Source organism: Haliotis rufescens, unplaced genomic scaffold, assembly GCF_023055435.1.
Source record: "Haliotis rufescens isolate VD_foot unplaced genomic scaffold, xgHalRufe1.0.p SCAF_8, whole genome shotgun sequence".
Lineage (NCBI taxonomy): Eukaryota > Metazoa > Mollusca > Gastropoda > Lepetellida > Haliotidae > Haliotis > Haliotis rufescens.
In genome coordinates, this window is record NW_025964372.1 from 45,993,763 (window position 1) to 46,015,759 (window position 21,997).

The 21,997-nt window shown below is 40.5% G+C and overlaps 1 protein-coding gene across 1 annotated transcript; it reads left to right on the top strand.

The window, feature by feature from the left end:
• The first annotated feature begins 867 nt into the window (after nt 1–867).
• Nucleotides 868–21,789, top strand: LOC124143611 (beta-1,3-glucan-binding protein-like). Its single transcript, XM_046512636.2, has 11 exons — nt 868–1,017; nt 5,561–5,644; nt 8,194–8,353; nt 8,953–9,027; nt 10,170–10,230; nt 11,093–11,275; nt 14,117–14,194; nt 14,622–14,739; nt 15,123–15,194; nt 18,846–18,981; nt 21,438–21,789. Exons 1-11 carry the CDS (start codon nt 935–937, stop codon nt 21,648–21,650), a joined length of 1,263 nt encoding a protein of 420 aa, XP_046368592.2. The 5' UTR covers nt 868–934; the 3' UTR covers nt 21,651–21,789.
• Nucleotides 21,790–21,997: the final 208 nt, after the last annotated feature.

Consider the following 21,997-nt stretch of genomic DNA (forward strand, 5'->3'; position numbering starts at 1 on the left):
CGGTCTTCTGTTGCACGCCACTTTAACGTCCACCACAGCACCATTTGCCGCATTTGAGACAGATACACACAGTTTAATTCCACTGCAGACCAGAACCATACCGTGCTCTTGTGCCCTTGGTTTGTCAGAACCATACCGTGCTCGTGTGCCCTTGGTCTGTCAGAACCATACCGTGCTCGTGTGCCCTTGGTCTGTCAGAACCATACCCGTGCTCGTGTGCCCTTGGTCTGTCAGAACCATACCGTGCTCGTGTGCCCTTGGTCTGTCAGAACCATACCGTGCTCGTGTGCCCTTGGTCTGTCAGAACCAAACGGTGCTCTTGTGCCCTTGGTTTATCAGAATCATACCGCGCTCGTGTGCCCTTGGTCTGTCAGAACCAAACGGTGCTCGTGTGCTCTTGGTTTGTCAGAACCATACCGTGCTCGTGTGCCCTTGGTCTATCAGAACCATACCGTGCTCTTGTGCCCTTGGTTTGTCAGAACCATACCGTGCTCGTGTGCCCTTGGTCTGTCAGAACCAAACCCGTGCTCGTGTGCCCTTGGTATGTCAGAACCATACCCGTGCTCGTGTGCCCTTGGTCTGTCAGAACCATACCCGTGGGTGTCACCAAAGGGATAATACTCATCTAAGATCTGCGTCCCCTTGCACTTTGTACTTAAACTTCAAGCTGACACGTGGTGCCATAATTGTTCTACTTTTTCAAGGCTCGCTTAACCCAAATCACATACTTACTAAATCCCCAACCGGACGTTACCGTGAATAGATATTACCCCTATCCCTTAGACACGCCCCCTACCCCTTTGGCTAACCCTGTGACTACCCTGCACCCTACGTCACGCTCTGGTTCACGCCCCTGACGTTATGCAAGTTCTCTCTACAAGTACCTGGATCCCCTTGCACGGGCAGGGCAGTCTCAGCGAACAGGCCAACAGACATGGTGGGATTTGTCAGGACAGCGATCGTCGTCATCTGTGTGGCGTCATCTGTCTTTGCACAGTCTGACGACACGAGCCCAAAGTAAGTTATAATAATAAGCTACAGTGAAACCTCGTTAGTGCAGTCTCCGTTAATCCGGAAATCCTACTTCAGGACAGTCCTGTTGGGGAACGGTCATTTGATATTCGGTAACGAAAAATATTTTGTCCCAGAAATTGCTTGAAAAAAATAATGATGCTTTAGACTGCTGAAAAAGAAGTTGTCTGCCACAAAGAATAAATTGTTGCAAGATGCGTTTTAAAAAATATTTAGGCTCATAGTTTTAATTAAACTACTCCATGCCGTCCATTCAGTAATCCGGACATGTATTAATCCGGCCGATTTCACTTCATACTGTACCCTACAACGTGTGAAGCCCATTGCTGGTGTCCCCCGCCGTGATATTGCTGGAATATTGCTAAAAGCGGCGTAAAACCAAACTCACTCACTCACTCATACTGTACCTGATTAACGAGGTTTTACGATATGTGTGTATATTCGTTTTTAACCTGGTATAAAAATGCAATGAGAAAGTGCACTTATGGTCTAATACACTTGCAGAATGATTTGCTTGATATCGTCTCGCAGTGAAACAATGTTCACATAATGTTGGGTGACGACTTTTATTAATAAGGCTGCTTTACAAGCTAAAATGTTTTCAAACCCTCAAGCAACTTGGAAATGTAACTTTAATACATTTTTCAAAATCTTTGACGACAAAATTAGCCCTATTTTGATGGATAGATTTGGGATTCAGAAGATTCATATAGATGCTATTGAAAAGATTCATATACATGCTCGTAAGAACTTTCTCGGTGTTAAACATAGCACTCCAAATATTATGGTATATGGTGAATGTGAAAGATGTCCATTGTTCATAAACGCTCATATAAAAGTTATTAAATACTGATTAAAATTACTACAGATGCCAAATTCAAGATATCCAAAGAAATGCTACAACATAGCGTTACTCTACGATCGTCAGGGTAAATCAAACTGGGCATCGTATGTCACACAGTTAATTAATTCAACCCGGTATGGTTTTGTGATCACTGGACAAACTGTAGCTCTACCAGAGAGATATATTATTGACTTCACAACGTTTTTAAAAGTCACGTATTTCCAAAAATGGTTATCTTCCCTAGTCCAATAAATGAAATCACCTTTAGGATATGAAAACAAACTGAATTAGAGAGCATTATTTGTGCGAAATAGATATAAAGAAATTCCGAGGGGCGTTGGCACGATTCAGACGCAATTCTCATGATCTTCTTATTGAATCAAGCGGACACTATAGAATTTAAAAAGAAGACTGTCAACTGTACAGTTTTAATGATATAGAAGATGAATATCACTTTTTACTTGTTTGTGCATTCTGTGTTGGCATTACAAACTAATTCATCAATGATTACTTTTTTAAGGATCATCACTTGTATAAATTTTACTTATAAATTAAGACTTAAAATACTGTAACAATTAAACATTTGTCAATGTTCATTTTCCATGCCATGAATCTTAGAAATCAGGCACTTATTCAACGACGTGATGTAATTTAACAGTTATTATGGCTATTAATGTATATTATATTGTATAAATGTACCCTCAACTACCTTGTATACATGATTAACGAGGTGCCGTCAACTGTACAGTGCCAATGTACATATCACTGGAATAAGAACCAAAGACATTTTGAATGTGAACATTCCAAGCAAGGACACTCGACATTTAGACATTATGTTCGATAGACCGTTAGATACCTCTTCAAAACGTCAAGATATGTCAACCCTACTGTTTTCAAAGTTATCTTAACAACGCCATGCTTTGTATTCCGATATGTGTTCTGTGAGAAAACGTTCGGGGTGAGGGAAAACCTGCAACACTATGTGCTGGTTTCAAGAACACGGTAATGTCTGCATATCACCCGTGAATGGTGATTATTCAAACATTTGTTAAATACACTACAGTATGATTTCATTAAAAGTTAAACATTTTTTTAACAAACGGATAAGGACCCTTTTAGCCCACTAGATGTGCATACCAAAACACTTTAAAAGACTGTACTTGTTAAGCTTCCTTGCGCTCGGCATCAAGGGGCTAAAACAAGCACTTGTCGACTCGGAGTCAGTATACTGTGTCTGAGTAAAGTATTCATGTTAAACTGCGGCATTGTATCTCAGTGGGCTAGCACTCTAAAATCAGCATAAGTGATGACTGGTACAAGCACACAGACAAACACACACACACGTGTATGCACGTCGCTATATGAGTGCAAACTTTTAAGAGACGTTTAACCCCATTTCACATCACCTCACCACTGGAAGTGCATTATGTACAGAATTGCGATTTTTTTGTTGAAGTTCTTATTAAATGTGTTCATATGAATGCAATTGTGTTTTTCATACTTGAATGTTTCGGATTTTGAGATTGTCAGAAAACAGTTCTTATGTTGTAAAATGGGCAATGTTTGAACGCAAAGACATATTAAAAGACATGCGCCTAGTTTGATTTTCTCTTGGAGTTAAGAAATGTACATATCGCATTATTTATCCACTTTCGTTATTTTCTCATGCCATATGTTCACATATTGAAAACTAAATATAAAAGACTGTCATAAGAACATGTTCAGTATTTCAATGATCCTTTTACTAAATTACCAGTGGGCCAAGGAGCCGTCAGCACAGCTCGTCCTTTATAAAGAGAGGGTTGGGGGTTGTTTCTGGTGTCATCACTTCGTAATAGTGATTCATACACACATGCTTATGATACAGTACAATGGACCCTGCTTCTAGTCCAGAAGATCCGGGGTAGAATGGGTCTTCAGCAAACCATGCTTGTCGTAAAAGGCGACTAACGGGATCGGGTGGTCAGGCTCGCTGACTTGGTTGATGCATGTCATCGATCCCTATTGCGTGTATCGATGTTCATGATGTTAATCACTGGATTGTCTGGTCCAGACTCGATTATTTACAGACCGCTGTCATAGAGCTGGAATATTGCGGGGTGCGGCCTTAAACAACAAACAAACAACCAGATTTATTATGTTTACGGGATGTGTTTTGTTGCTTGTATTGCAACTCCCGGAGTAGCCCTGATGCAATGCCCATATCAATGCCCTGATACAATGTCCATATCAATGCCCTGATACAATGCACATATCAATGCCCTGATACAATGTCCATATCAATGCCCTGATACAATGTCCATATCAATGCCCTGATACAATGCCCTATCAATGCCCTGATACAATTCCATATCAATGCCCTGATACAATGTCCATACATCAATACATTTATATACACTTATTGTATATACTTCGATTCTCCACATAGGTACAGTGTATGAAGCCCATATCTGGTGTCCCCTGCTGTGATTGCTAAAATATTGCTAACAGCGGCGTAAAACCATACTCCCTTCCTGCGACCCCAAGATGATTCCCAGGAAGAATAGGTCCACATAACCACCTGTTTTAGGTTAGAGTTGACTAAAACTAGGATCTGATGGTCACAATGCATGACCTTCCTGATTGGGTGACGTCATGTGCCCGACAACTTGGCTTGTTGTGCTTGTTATCAATCACTGGTTTCCCTGAACCATATTTGATCATGTACAGGTTACCGCGGTATTATTCAAAAGAAAGAAGAAAACAAAATGAAAATATGTAAAATAGACACAATATTAACTATTTTTTAGTTCAGGCCTTTCAACGAAAAATGAATTTATACAATGTAACTCTCTTCCCCAAACTTTTACCTATAAATTCTGTTATATCCCTTGACACAATTGTTTCTATTACTTCTGTATTGTGTCAGGTTTGACGTGCATTTGGTTTCACCATTGCAGGGATATATCGAACACATTACATGATAGATTAACTAAAGTAATATGAAAGAATCGGGCGATCGTTAACCTTGGTGTAGATACGTAAGAACTGAGACAGGACCCGTGAAGATCCGGGGTAGAATAGGTCTTCAGCAACCCATGCTTGCCATAAAAAGGCGACTATGCTTGTCGCAAGAGGCGACTAACGGGATCGGGTGGTCAGGCTGGCTGACTTGGTTGATGCATGTCATCAATCTCAATTGCGTGGATCGATGATGTCAATCAGTGGATTGCCTGGTCCCGACTCGATTATTTACAGACCGCCGTCATATAGCTGGAATATTGCTGAGTGCGGCGTTAAACAACAACAACAACAACAACAGAGACATCATCTTACATTGGCAGGGGTTTCACGGTAAGAGGGTTGAACTGACCACAATCACACCATATTTGTCATAGAAAACGACTAAAATACGGGATCGGATGGTCTTGATCAGTGACCTAGATTATTGTTTCCAGCGTACATGGGCGGTACGTGTTCGGGCTATCGTCACCTGGTTTGCTTGCTCAAGGCTTTATTGTTGGTGTACCGCCATGCTAACGTTTTCATATTGCTGATTGGGCACAAAAAACTTATGTTACTAATGTTAGAAGCCTGATGTCTGTCATTGAGCTAACTCACTCACTCACTCGCGCCTCCCACCACTCACTCACTCACTCACTCGCACCTCCCACTACTCACTCACTCACTCACTCTGTTCTTCAGTAACTGCCCCTACGCCTGCCAGATATCGGAGAGATATACCGAGGGATGTGGTTGGCTCAACTGGTCCAGATGCACCAAATACAGGTAAGTATGGAATGCTGAAAGGGACATTCTCGCACTTTTACCATTGTCGACTATTTAGTGTGTCCTAAAGGTCGAAAACATGACAATGTCCCTGGCAAACCATGTGCACGTTTTAACTTTTATAGCGAGTAGTCTAGAGATCTTATAGTTTGTACAGTGATACCCCGTTAATACGTCCCATTTTCTGGATTTCTATTGTGTCTCACTAGTTAACAAAGGCATGTAACCCAATCCCTGTAAAATAGCATTAGTTTCTTTCAGTGGGACTCACCCATTCGTCACCACTCGCCCCTTTCCTTAACCTGCAAGAAGACTCGTCCCCCTATCGATGAATGTTATGTGCGAAAATACGACAAACCAATCAGAATGCGCGTATGATTTCAAGTTCTTCATCAAAGAATCCCTCAGAAATAATTTTTGATTTTACATATGTCCTGCGTCTAAAAATATACCCAAGACACAGTTAAGTGTGTTCAATCACACTGTACAATTCCGCACGTCCCGATGTGCTTTAAATTGCATCGAAATATATATAATATATGGGGATATATATGAGAACCATTACGCAACGAGTTGACAATGGTTTTAGGTGTGCCCGTTTGCGCTAAGACGGAACCCGGTCGCACAAAATGGCCATGAGAGGGGCACGAGTCGCTATTCGGCTTGTCCCGTAATAACACGAGTTGGTCATGAATGGGACTCACCCTGCCAGGAATACAGCGGGTCACTGTATGATATTCCATAGTGCATTCTATCTTACAGATAGACTCGCTTCTGTTTTACGTTCAAGTATATGTGAATGTCCTCCTTCTTACATGGACATTGTAGAAGTTAGTTATTGGTTTTGTCAATGCGGACTTTGTGGCACTGTTATTCACTTAACGGAAAATATTGTGAAATACTGAAACATATCGCAGATCTTCTTAAACATTAACATACACTGTAGTATATATCGTAAACCATTTGGACATCTTGCAGCCGTTATTGTAAAAGTGTCACGTATCTTGTGGCAGATATTGTATAACATTTATATAACCTGTAGCAGACATTGTATGACATTTACATACCCTGTAACAGATATTGTATGACATTTACATACCCTGTAGCAGATATTGTATGACATTTACATACCCTGTAACAGATATTGTATGACATGTACATACCCTGTAACAGATATTGTATGACATTTACATACCCTGTAACAGATATTGTATGACATTTACATACCCTGTAACATGTATTGTATCACATTTACATACCCTGTAACATGTATTGTATGACATTTACATATCATGTAACATGTATTGTGTGACATTTACATATCATGTAGCAGATATTGTATGACATTTACATACCCTGTAGCAGATATTGTATGAGATTTACATATCCTGTAACATGTATTGTATGACATTTACATATCACGTAGAAGATATTGTATGACATTTACATACCCTGCAGCATGTATTGTATGACATTTACATATCCTGTAACATGTATTGTATGACATTTACATACCCTGTAGCAGACACTGTATGACATTTACATAGCCTGTAGCAGATATTGTATGACATTATCATAGCCTGTATGATATTTACATACCCTGTAGCAGATATTGTGTGACATTTACATATCCTGTAACATGTATTGTATGACATTTACATATCATGTAGAAGATATTGTATGACATTTACATACCCTGTAGCAGATATTGTATGACATTTACATACCATGTAGAAGATATTGTATGACATTTACATAGCCTGTAGCATGTATTGTATGACATTTACATATCCTGTAACATGTATTGTATGACATTTACATATCCTGTAGGAGATATTGTTTGACATGTATATACCCTGTAGCAGACATTGTATGACATTTACATATCCTGTAACATGTATTGTATGACATTTACATATCATGTAGCAGATATTGTATGACATTTACATACCCTGTAGCAGATATTTTGTGACATTTACATATCCTGTAACATGTATTGTATGACATTTACATATCATGTAGAAGATATTGTATGACATTTACATAGCCTGTAGCATGTATTGTATGACATTTACATATCCTGTAACATGTATTGTATGACATTTACATATCCTGTAGGAGATATTGTTTGACATGTATATACCCTGTAGCAGATACTGTATGACATTTACATAACCTGTAGCAGATATTGTATGACATTTACATACCCTGAAGCAGATATTGTATGACATTAACATACCCTGAAGCAGATATTGTATGACATTTACATATCATGGAGCAGATATTGTATGACTTTTACATATCATGGAGCAGATACTGTATGACAGATGCTGTAACATCCATGTAAGATATATTGAGTTACTTACCTTGTAGGTATTGCATGACATGTACACATTATGGATTATATGCACAACTACCAGTACACACTATGGATTATATGCACAACTACCAATCGCTACACAGTATTGCTCGATGTGATGTATACCCTTAGTCCCCCCAACTGTCTCGCAACATGCATCACACGTGACTGTGGGTGGTACTACTTCCAGGATGAAGACGTCCATCTGCTACAAGCCGTGCGCCACAACAGCAACACCATCAACAACGACACCAGAGTGCACTGAGTACCCCTGCCTCATGTTCCACGACAACTTCGACACACTGGACTTCAAAGTGTGGGAACACGAGCTGACGGCTGGTGGGGGAGGCGTAAGTCGAACACTGATGTGTCGAATATCCTAACCTGCGTCAAGCCTTACACGATTGACCCACGCTGTAGGCCATAACCTTGCAACTCGCTGTGCAGAATTATGTGCCCTAGCCATGCCAGGATCTGCTGCAAGGGAGTTTGAAATCGATACTCTTTTGATTAGGATACCTAGTTTGTGAGCACCATACCAGTGCTTCTCACATAAGCGGTATTCGTCACTACTTCCGATTGGGGCTTCCCCTTAATTTATAACTGTAACTGTAACTGTAACTGATACTATAACTGTCACTGTAACTGTTACTGTAACTGTAACTGTAACTGTAACTGTAACTGTTACTGTAACTGTCACTGTAACTGTAACTGTAACTGTTACTGTAACTGTCACTGTAACTGTAACTGTTACTGTAACTGTAACTGTAACTGTCACTGTAACTGTAACTGTAACTGTTACTGTAACTGTCACTGTAACTGTAACTGTTACTGTAACTGTAACTGTAACTGTAACTGTTACTGTAACTGCACCTAATACTGTTGAATGCGACGATAAAACCAACTCACTGACCACAAACCAATTCTTTTTAACACGATCGTGTTTCAGAACTGGGAGTTTCAGTTCTACACCAACAACCGCACCAACACCTACGTCCGCGATGGCGTCCTCTACATCAAACCCGTGAGTCGACGTCCCCATTGATTCCTGTCCGTAAATTTCGTCATATTTAAAACAGCGGTTTTAACACACAAGGACCCCGTGGGTTTGTTTCTCTGTTTGTTTCTTTGTATGTTGTTTAACGCCGCACGCAATATTCCAGCTATATGGCGGCGGTCTGTAAATAATCGAGTCTGGACCAGACAATCCAGTGATTTACATCATGAGTATCGATCTACGCATTTGGGATACGAAGGCATCTATCAACCAAGTCAGCGAGCCTGACCACCGGATCCCGGGGCGGTCGGGTAGCCTAGTAGTTAAAGCGTTCGTCCCTCACGTCGAATACCCGGGATTCGATTCCCGATATGGGTACAATGTGCGAAGCCCATTTCTGGTTCACACCGACGTGATATTGCTGGAATATTGCTAAATGCGGCGTAAAACCATGCTCACTCACTCAGAAAAGAGGCGACTAAGTGGATCGCTGGCCCAGCTCAGTGCTTAGGCTGATTCCCTGTTATAATACACTTACGGCGTGTATCGCTGCCCACAGTATCAATCACTGGATTGTCTTGTCCAGACACGATTATTTCCAGACCGTCGCCGTATAACTGGCATACTGCTGCGTGCGGCGTTAAACAAACATACAAACAAATGACATACGACGCTTAGGTCAAATACCTTGTCAGGACAGGGACAACATAAATAAACATTGTGTACTAACTGCAATCATAAAGGTGTTATGTAATTCATAACATTTGTTGAATATAATGTGTTTAAGGTGTATTCAATTTTAAATAACTGTATAACTTTCTGAATTTACTGATACAAATAAATGAATGCAAAAAGAAACGAATTCAAATTTGGGTCGATTTTGGGAAAATCGATTTAGGTGCCCCGACTTTTCCGTTCGTCATATTCGATCAATGAATAAACGTGTGTGTTCACTACGTAAGAATCAAACTATATGACTGGTATTTCGTTACAAAGAGTTTTCGCAACATCCGATATTCAATATCCATATGCACACACGTTTGTTATCAAACTTATCGTTATATTCGATGTATTGTTATGACAGTCTTCGTTATATCAGATGTGTCTGTCTGCATTAGCTCAGGGAGACAAGATTAACGTGAGTTGCAACTGTGATGTGTCTGTTGCAGACGTTGACGGTGGACCAGTTTGGCGAGGCCTTCCTCACCTCCGGAAAACTTGAACTGTGGGGTAATGGCTGATATATTATTTGTTCGTGTCTTGCACTCAGCAACAATCCGTAAATAATCGAGTCTGGATCAGACAAACCAATGACATATTATGTGCAACGTTCAAGCCCTCCCGTGGCATAGTTTCTCTGTACTCGTGTGACCACCCGGTCCACTTGGCCACCCTCGTTCAAACATTGGTTCCTGAGGGCAAATTCAAACGCGGATTTTATACGGGGTGGGGTTTAGCGGATGAGAGGATTATGCTTAAAGGGTGAGATGACTGAACTAGCCCCAAGCATACCCCATTTGTCATAGACGACGACCCTGATGATTGTTAATTGCATAGTAAATTACACAATGTTTTATAATCTTCCGTCTTGATATTGGCATTGTTGACAATCATACAATGTCATTTTGTCATCAGGATGGGGAAGGATAATACACAGCTGCTGTAGGTCTATAATAGATATGTTGAGTAGAAAACTGACACAGAATACAATTTCCACCATCCAAACGCCCTCATCAAAGTTTCTATCACCATAATTAGTACAGATGTTTGTTCTATCAGGCTGATATTGCAGATTGGCCTACTGCCGTCTCCCCTCTGAGAACGTACACGTAATGGCGGCGTGGAACTACCACATCCCGTGATGCAATGGCAAACATATTATACCGTTAAAAGGTAGCTTTGAAACTGTTTTTTGCAGTACAGTACCGTAGCTGAAGAAAAATAGGACACTACAGTACAGTTGTAATAAATACGGTATAAAAATGTAAGACTTTCACGTGGATTAATCATAAAACAGCGTGACAGTTACGGTAAGGTTTACAGTGCGCTCTCTCGCACTCTCACTCACTACCTCACTTACTCTATATTTCAGGCGCAGGACCGCACGACACCTGTACTGGCAACGCCTTCTACGGCTGCGAGCGCATCGGCAACCACCAGTACATCATCAATCCCATTCAGTCGGCCCGACTCCGGAGCTCCAGGGGTCTGAACTTTAAATACGGCAAGGTGGAAATATCGGCTAAACTCCCCAAGGGAGATTGGTTGTGGCCCGGTACGTAACTCACACATCATATATCACTCCTAACTGTTGTTCGATTTAAACCTTCCCTAGATCGCAACCGGACGCGAAACATGTGCCTGTTACACATATCATTCATGTGTTCACTATTGCTCAAAACATCATACACCCGAGGCAATTCGCGCTCTGGCCACTTTCGGGGGATCTAGTTTTGATGAGTATTATTTTACTAACTGATTTCGAAAGTGAAACGCCAATGTTAACTCAAAAATCAGTAGGTGCAGAATTATATTGTGAAATCGTTAAATGACCACACAAGATCAATGTGAAATCAATAAAGGACCACGCAAGATCAATGAGAAGTCAACAAATTATATTGAAAAACCCTGTTAGCTTTTTGTTTACCTTTTATTTGTATTACTTGACCTGTAGATTTCCAAATTGAAACGCAAATGTTAACCCAGAAATGAGTTCGTGAAGAACTAAATTGTGAAATCAGAAAATGGCCAAACATGGTAATGTGAAATCAGTAAATGACCACACTAGATCAATGTGAAATCACTAATGACCACACAAGATCAATGTGAAATCATTAATGATCACACATCAATGTGAAATCATTAATGACCACACAAGATCAATTGTGAAATCATTAATGATCCCACAAGATCAATGTAAAATCATTAATGACCACACAAGATCAATGTGAAATCATTAATGATCACACAAGATCAATGTGAAATCATTAATGATCACACAAGATCAATGTGAAATCATTAATGATCACACAAAATCAATGTGAAATCATCAATGACCACACAAGATCAATGAGTTATTAACGAATAATATTGAAATACCCAGTTTCGGGTTTCACAAAAGGCAATACATAATTGATATATGTCAGTGCACTAACGAATGTACAGCAGTGTCACTGTCAAACGTCTTGAAAGAGACCTGTCCCCGCTCTTGTATCCGGAATAGTGTTGAAAGTTGGCAGGATTTCGGTGTTGTCAGATAGGTATCCAATCGGCACCTAGCAAGTATAGAAGACGCACAGCACGGCAGGTCGTAAAAGGCCTCGAATCCTCCTCGTGTCGCTCTTATATAGGTACAGCTATCCTTCTAGACCTGTCCCATTCTGAAACTTCTCGGACGATCAAGTATGTCAAGTTTGTCAGCAACAACCAAGGGCGGCAACTCTATTGAACTCGCTGCGGATGTTCGATTAAAACGTTCCTTCGATCGCGACCGGTATGTGTCACACGAGTTATACACTAGTCATGTGTACACTGTAGTTCAAATCAAAACTCCCATCAAGCGCGACCCACAGTGGCACATTTGTATGGTATTTAAACCACGCATTCGGTTGGCGGGAAGTCCCAAACACTTTATGTCCCATTCTGTTCATCCTTTACCCTTTGCATATCAGTCAAAATCAAAACACGGGAATTTATCCAAAGTTGAACTTATCTGATATCGTTCAAAAACCAACCAAATAGCCAATTCCCTTCCACTGACTTACTGACCTGGGCACCGTTCCACAAAACGATCTTAGCGCTAAGATGATCGTAGCTCCCATACTTTAACATAGGCTTACGACAATCATAGCACTAAGATCGCTTTGTGGAACAGGCCCCTGAACTAGATCACCCATCTCTGTTTTGTACCTAGATCTATGCAGAATGATAAGTTACTGTCCTTAAGTCTTGGCTCTAACTTCCAATATTCAATTTCCTTATGTCGAGCACTATTTCAACAGATTTACCATTTGGTGTCTACATGTCACAACTTTTGAGGTACAATCGAGGATGCTGTCACTATGAGGTGAGGTGAAATGGGGTTTAACGTCGCGTTCAAGATGTTGCACTTTTGTAGCGACGTGCATGCACGTGTTGGTGTGCCTGATTGTAAGGACTATTACCGAGTTATAGTGCTAGATACCATGCAGCAGTTTAACAAGAATACCCCATTCAGACACAGTATACTGACTCCGAGCTGGCCCATCCTTGTTTTAGCCCCTTAATGCCGAGCGCCAAGCAGGGTAAAAAGAAGTACCATCTTTCAACGCGGCCTGGGATCGAACCCACGACCTTCCGCTCTACGGGCAGAAGCTCTTTCCAGTGGACAACGGGGGCGGTCCTCTCACTCTAAAGATTTCAAATGTCAAAATTTGTTGGACCAATGCTACAACATTCTTAGACAGATTTCAAAACGCTTTTTATGGCAGACATGCGGAGGACTTGATTGCTATCTTATGCAAGTGATGCTGTTTTGACTTGCCTTTGCATGCATTTGTGACAGCTGCAACAGGCACTTTTGGTTTCATTATATAATATTAAAACTGATACCTCCTCGAGACAGATGAATTCAGCCTGGTAGGTCTTTAAAACGCATTGATGTCCTTATAACCCGCGCATCACGCCTGAATAATGTGGTGATAATGTCGCAATACACATTGATGCCGCCTTGGTAACGCTTTGATAACCTATTTTTACACGTTGGTAACGCCTTTATAGTTCGTGGGTAATGCTTTATGGGTAACGCGCGTTAATCACGTCTTGATAACGCCACTATACACTTGGATAAAGTACAAGTAGCGCGTTGATAACAAATAGGTTTCGCTTCGATACCGCCTTGATAACGCGTTCATAACGTCTTCCAAACGATGACGGTAACGTGGTTTTAGCTTGTTCATCACTCCCCAATCAGAAGACCCGTCACATTGGTCAAACATCGACTTGACTCTTCTTCGTGGATTCGTTATGACAACATGTAATTACATATATGTAATGGTCATCTGTGTCAGACACGTGCACGCGCGCGCACGCACTCCCGCACACACACATGTGTATATAAAATGGTCATCTGTTTCAGCCATATGGATGCTGCCGACGTACACGGAGTATGGCGGTTGGCCGGCGTCCGGCGAGATTGACATCATGGAGAGCAGAGGCAAATATGACCTTATTCAATTGAAAACTTTGTTCCAAATTCCAATTCTAACAAGAACAACATATTCAACTGAGTCTTGGCCATAATTCTGTTTCATAACGTTATATTTCGTATTGATATACCAATAAGCGTTGAACCATCTCCCTTGGTATTGTTGGACTTCTTTTCGTCAACAGGGAGGTAGTTTCATTTTTTCAAATGTGTGTCACACTTAAAATATTCTGGTTTGACTTTCCACCTACGTACATACATTCATTCTTGATTTGCAAAATCCAGCAATACTCGTATACACTTGCTGTTATTTCACCTAGGCCACGGGTCACGGCATCAAATATTTCTCTTTGAAATATTCGAAACTTTAAGAATGACCGGAATTTTTCGCATCTGGAACGACAAGAATGTGCTTAATTCCATTTCATCCGCACAGGTAACCGACACTACTACGACGCGAATGGCCGCTCTGTAGGAGTCGACTCTTACGGCAGTACCATTCACTTCGGCACCGACTACTTCCACAACGGCTGGTCACGTGCCCACCAGTCCTGGTACGTCTGAACTGTTCATGATCTACAAAATACGTAACTTATAATTAAAGGTTTAGAGCAAACAGATTGTGATCAAGAAGAAGCTGAAACTGAGTCAAGACTAACTAAAGCCAAATTTGCACAAATTGCCAAGTTTACTTGCACTGCACCCACGATTCGCTAATAGGGAAACGCGATAATCCGGACGATTTCACTAAGAATAGTCACCACAAGGAATCGTGTCCGGTTTAACGGGTTTCACTGGGGTTCAGCTCCGAGTCAGTCAGCCGCTCCGAAGTATATTCTCCACTGACATTGTAGAAACATGTCCAGCTCATGGCTGTCATACCTCCTAAGTTCTGAATCATGAACTGTTTTTGTTGACAATCCGTTTCTGTTGGCAGGGTGAAAGAGAACGGAACTTACGGAGATGAGTTTCATACGTATGGAGTCGAGTGGGACGAAGACGCTATCACGTACGTCACGTTTAGATCGTGCGCCTGTTTCACGTATGTAAATGAGGCTTGCCATCTGCAGAAGCCACCACACAGTGCAGTCGATCAACGGAATCTGGAATATACCGGGTCATGTTGGGTTATATACTGCATCATGTTGGGTTCTAGACTATATTATGTTGGGTTATATACTGCATCGTGTAGGGTTATATACTACATTGTGTTCAGTTATATACTGCATCATGTTCAGTTATATACTGCATCGTGTAGGGTTATATACTACATTGTGTAGGGTTATATACTGCATCATGTTGGGTTATATACTACATCGTGTAGGGTTATATACTACATTGTGTAGGGTTATATACTACATTGTGTAGGGGTATAAACTGCATCATGTTGGGTTATATGTTCATCATGTTGGGTTATATACTGCATCGTGTTGGATTATATACTGCATCATGTTGGGTTATATACTGCATTATGTTGGGTTATATACTACATCGGGTAGGGTTTTATACTACATCGTGTAGGGTTATATACTACATCATGTTGGGTTATATACTACATCTTGTAGAGTTATATACTGCATCGTGTTGGGTTTTATACTACATCTTGTAGGGTTATATACTACATCATGTTGGGTTATATACTGCATCGTGTAGGGTTATATACTACATTGTGTAGGGTAATATACTAGATTGTGAAGGGTTATATACTGCATCGTGTTGGGTTATATACTACATCGTTTTCGGTTATATACTGCATCTTGTAGGGATATATACTAGATTGTGTAGTGGTATATACTACATTATGTAGGGTTATATACAACATCGTGTTAGGTTATATACTGCATCTTGTAGGGATATATACTAGATTGTGTAGGGTTATATACTGCATCGTGTTGGGTTATATACAACATCGTGTTGGGTTATATACTGCATCTTGTAGGGATATATACTAGATTGTGTAGTGGTATATACTACATTATGTAGGGTTATATACAACATCGTGTTAGGTTATATACTGCATCTTGTAGGGATATATACTAGATTGTGTAGGGTTATATACTGCATCGTGTTGGGTTATATACAACATCGTGTTGGGTTATATACTGCATCTTGTAGGGATATATACTAGATTGTGTAGTGGTATATACTACATTATGTAGGGTTATATACAACATCGTGTTAGGTTATATACTGCATCTTGTAGGGATATATACTAGATTGTGTAGGGTTATATACTGCATCGTGTTGGGTTATATACAACATCGTGTTGGGTTATATACTGCATCTTGTAGGGATATATACTAGATTGTGTAGTGGTATATACTACATTATGTAGGGTTATATACAACATCGTGTTAGGTTATATACTGCATCTTGTAGGGATATATACTAGATTGTGTAGGGTTATATACTGCATCGTGTTGGGTTATATACAACATCGTGTTGGGTTATATACTGCATCTTGTAGGGATATATACTAGATTGTGTAGTGGTATATACTACATTATGTAGGGTTATATACAACATCGTGTTAGGTTATATACTGCATCTTGTAGGGATATATACTAGATTGTGTAGGGTTATATACTGCATCGTGTTGGGTTATATACAACATCGTGTTGGGTTATATACTGCATCTTGTAGGGATATATACTAGATTGTGTAGGGTTACTAGTATATACTACATCGTGTTGGGTTATATACTACATCGTGTAGGGTTATATACTACATCGTGTTGGGTTATATACTACATCGTGTTTGGTGTTATACTACATCGTGTTTGGTGTTATACTACATGGTGTAGGGTTATATACAACATCGTGTTGGGTTATATACTACATCGTGTTTGGTGTTATACTACATCGTGTTTGGTGTTATACTACATGGTGTAGGGTTATATACAACATCGTGTTGGGTTATATACTACATCGTGTTGGGTGTTATACTACATCGTGTTGGGTGTTATACTACATCGTGTTGGGTTATATACTACATCGTGTAGGGTTATATACTACATCGTGTTGGGTTATATACTACATCGTGTTTGGTGTTATACTACATCGTGTTTGGTGTTATACTACATGGTGTAGGGTTATATACAACATCGTGTTGGGTTATATACTACATCGTGTTTGGTGTTATACTACATCGTGTTTGGTGTTATACTACATGGTGTAGGGTTATATACAACATCGTGTTGGGTTATATACTACATCGTGTTGGGTGTTATACTACATCGTGTTGGGTTATATACTACATCGTGTTGGGTGTTATACTACATCGTGTTGGGTGTTATACTACATCGTGTTGGGTTATATACTACATCGTGTTGGGTTATATACAACATCGTGTTGGGTTATATACTACATCGTGTTGTTTTATATACTACATCGTGTTGGGTGTTATACTACATCGTGTTGGGTTATATACTACATCGTGTTGGGTGTTATACTACATCGTGTTGGGTTATATACTACATCGTGTTGGGTGTTATACTACATCGTGTTGGGTGTTATACTACATCGTGTTGGGTTATATACTACATCGTGTTGGGTTATATACAACATCGTGTTGGGTTATATACTACATCGTGTTGTTTTATATACTACATCGTGTTGGGTTATATACTACATCGTGTTGGGTTATATACAACATCGTGTTGGGTTATATACTACATCGTGTTGTTTTATATACTACATCGTGTTGGGTGTTATACTACATCGTGTTGGGTTATATACTACATCGTGTTGGGTTATATACTACATCGTGTTGGGTGTTATACTACATCGTGTTGGGTTATATACTACATCGTGTTGGGTTATATACAACATTGTGTTGGGTTATATACTACATCGTGTTGGGTGTTATACTACATCGTGTTGGGTTATATACTACATCGTGTTGGGTGTTATACTACATCGTGTTGGGTTATATACTACATCGTGTTGGGTTATATACTACATCGTGTTGTTTTATATACTACATCGTGTTGGGTGTTATACTACATCGTGTTGGGTTATATACTACATCGTGTTGGGTTATATACTACATCGTGTTGGGTGTTATACTACATCTTGTAGAGTTATATACTACATCGTGTTTGGTGTTATACTACATCGTGTTTGGTGTTATACTACATCGTGTTGGGTTATATACTACATCGTGTTGGGTTTTATACTACATCTTGTAGAGTTATATACTACATCGTGTTGGGTTATATACTACATCGTGTTGGGTTATATACTACATCGTGTTTGGTGTTATACTACATCGTGTTGGGTTATATACTACATCGTGTTGGGTGTTATACTACATCGTGTTGGGTTATATACTACATCGTGTTGGGTTATATACAACATCGTGTTGTTTTATATACTACATCGTGTTGGGTGTTATACTACATCGTGTTGGGTTATATACTACATCGTGTTGGGTTATATACTACATCGTGTTGGGTGTTATACTACATCGTGTAGAGTTATATACTACATCGTGTTGGGTTATATACTACATCGTGTTGGGCTATATACTACATCGTGTAGGGTTATATACAACACTGTGTTCGGTTATATACGGCGACATTTAGGCCATATTATTATACAGCGTCATGCTGTTTCTGTCAATTTATCCAAACAAAATAATCATATCAATCATATTTCAGATTCTCGTTTGACGGGAGACAGACCCTGCGCGTGACCCCCGGGGACACAGGCTTTTGGGGGTTCGGGGAGTTCAACGAGACAGGCTTCGACAACCCATGGAAAGGTGCCTCCAAGATGGCTCCTTTCGACAAAGAGGTAATGCACGAATATACGCATTTTATTCTAGGTCTTAGCAAATAATGTTTATAAACCCTCATCAAATCGAATGGAAATGGCAATTTGGTAATGGCCTACTTTACTGTATTTCCAAAGTAGCCCCAGTCCAGATGACAGCGCCATGTGGGACTTCATATAACCATTGCGTATAGACGAGGCAATCAGTGTGTGACTAGTTCCTGCCAGTATGCGCTGGTTGTGGGTTCGAATCCCCCATTGACCCCGATTGTGATTCTTTGTTTGCCACCGCTACGGTAATCATTGCAATCATGCATCACTCGAGCGATATAAGGATTTGTCCCGCAACTTCTTCAGTGAGTTAATGAGTGGGTTTAGTCACAACGGCAGAATTTTAGCCATATCATGACTAGAACAGGTTATACGGCACCAACATATTCAAACCTGTCGACGATGGACGGTAAAATAACTGGACTATAACAGCTTGTATATATAACTGGTATTAGAGTATTAAAGTTATGACTATTATTTATCAGTACAAAATGAAATCCGGTACACCATCCCTCTAGCTGCTGTCGATTGTTTGCAAGTTAAGCCGAAAAATAAACATATACTAAGATTGAAACAATGGTAGATATAACGGTGACCCGTGAAGATCCGGGGTAGAAAAGGTCTTCAGCAACCCATGCTTGCCGTAAGAGTCGACTAACGGGATCGGGTGGTCAGGCACGTTGACTTGGTTGATGCATGTCATCGTATCCCAATTGCGTGGATCGATGTTCATGATGTCAATCGCTGGATTGTCTGTTCTAATATTTATCCCATGTGATGGAAATATCTCTCTTCACAAGGTATGTAAACACGGGAGGATCCTCACCTTTAAAGAATGTTTCATATAAAAACAAATATTTAGGACCTTTGAAATTTGACATAATCATATATTGAGCCGAATGAAATGTGTTTTGCTTCTCGATGACATAAACATATTAACTGACACAGAATAGTCAACTTTCCTCTATACATTAAATATGACGTGAATTCCAACAACAATCGTCTGCCCCACCTGGTTGTGACTGTCGTTCGTTCTACGAGCTGAATGGTCGGTTGATATATTTCATTTGCATGCCAAACCCCGTGGTGATGCCGGATTAGAATCGGGTCCCAAACAACCTATGCTGGTCTTAAGATGCGACTAACGTCACGGGATCGAGTGGTCAGACTCACCGACGGTGTAAATCTTCTGTTCAAGTTTCTGATTGTCAGGTAAAGACTTAATTATGTACAGACCGCCATCAGGTAGATGGAATATTGGGGACACGCACTGTCCAACATTGTGTCTACCGCCCAAACTGTACGTTGCCCATCTTGTCGTAAACGTATGTCTTTACATTACGCCAAGGGAGACAACTCTGTACTCATTCGTTATTCCGCATGATAACCCTGTTTATCATATAATGGGCAGGTTTCTCGGCAGGATAAAGCCAACGGATAAAAACGATATCCGTTGGGGTCATATGCGGATAGAGATGCAAATATCAAAGGTCAAGTAGGACTACTTTCACTGTTAATAAACAAACATGGCGTCGTCCTCGTCATTCGGCGATCGAGTCAAAATTAACCATAGGGAATCTGGATAAACAACAGGGATAATTGCTATCATTATCAAAAGAACAGTCTAATATACTGAAAATCAGTGTCTAACTGTGACGTAGCTAAGGCATTTTATAAGTTTTGGCTACTTTGGAGGTATAAATTTCGAAACAATTTTGCGAGGGCGCGAGGCCTAGCCAAGCGGGATCAGTAGCAATATCTGTGCTTGTAGACCTCTGCGACTTGAAACCTTCTCCACAAATTAAAATAGTTGGATTTGGCCGAAATATGTTTGAATTGTTACCTTGTTTGGTTTTGTCGCTGTGTGTACATCTGACTGTTATGACAGGACAGACCGACTGTCAACAACATCTGACCGTGCTCGTGACGTCTCATAGGCTAGGGTTAGAGTAGCTTCCCTTTGACAAAGGGCAGTTACTCTAGCGGACAGACCGATGGATTGCCGCGAAAGGCAATTAAAAACAACTGTTGTTTTGCGTATATGTTGCTTCGCCACTGTATAAGAAACAGATTTCAGTTTGAACTATATTGGCTACTGTCACTGTACGACTGACACATCACTTACCCTGTGACGTAATAAATATTAATGCGCGCATTCCAGGAAAACTCGCAATGTTTCGGTAATGATTGTGAGAGAGGGAAAGCGATTTTAAAGCACAGAATTAAAGCATGACATTATATGATAAAGAGGTTATCACGCTTGTGTGTTTGGGGATGGTAAATATCCTGTATTAGGAATAAACACTATGTATTTAGCTCGCCAAGGCTCGCTAAATACAATGTTTATTCCTAATGCAGGATATTTACCATCCCCAAACACACTCGCGTGATAACCTCTATGTATACATTGAACATATTTATTTCAGTTCTACATCATCCTTAACGTCGCCGTCGGTGGTTTCAACTACTTCGACGACAGCTATAACAACACCGCCTACCCGAAGCCATGGACAGAGGCCACAGCCTCCCAGTTCTGGGCGGCTAAGGACCAGTGGTACCCCACGTGGAACCCAGACGTGCGGGGCGGGGAGGACGCCGCCCTTAAGATAGACTCCGTTAAAGTCTGGAAATTTCAATAAAATCCAGTTGACGCTGATATTTTCCTGAAAAATGTTTCTATGATTATTGCTTGAAAGCGACATATCAAACATCTAAAAGCCATTATCACAACATTGTGTGTCACCATCTCAAATAAATAATCTACGTTCTGTTCTAGTATTTGATTTTTGTTGTGTTTTATTTCGTTTAGGACCGACCAGTTAATATTCTGTGGTGGGCTGGCATATTTTGACACAATGTGGGTTCTGTCGAGGTGGAATCAAACTGTGTTGGGGACCCACGACACATACTTCTCAGGACACCCAGAGAACATTATTTTGTACAAACCGGCGGTCGGGTAGCCTAGTGGTCAAAGCGTTCGCTCGCC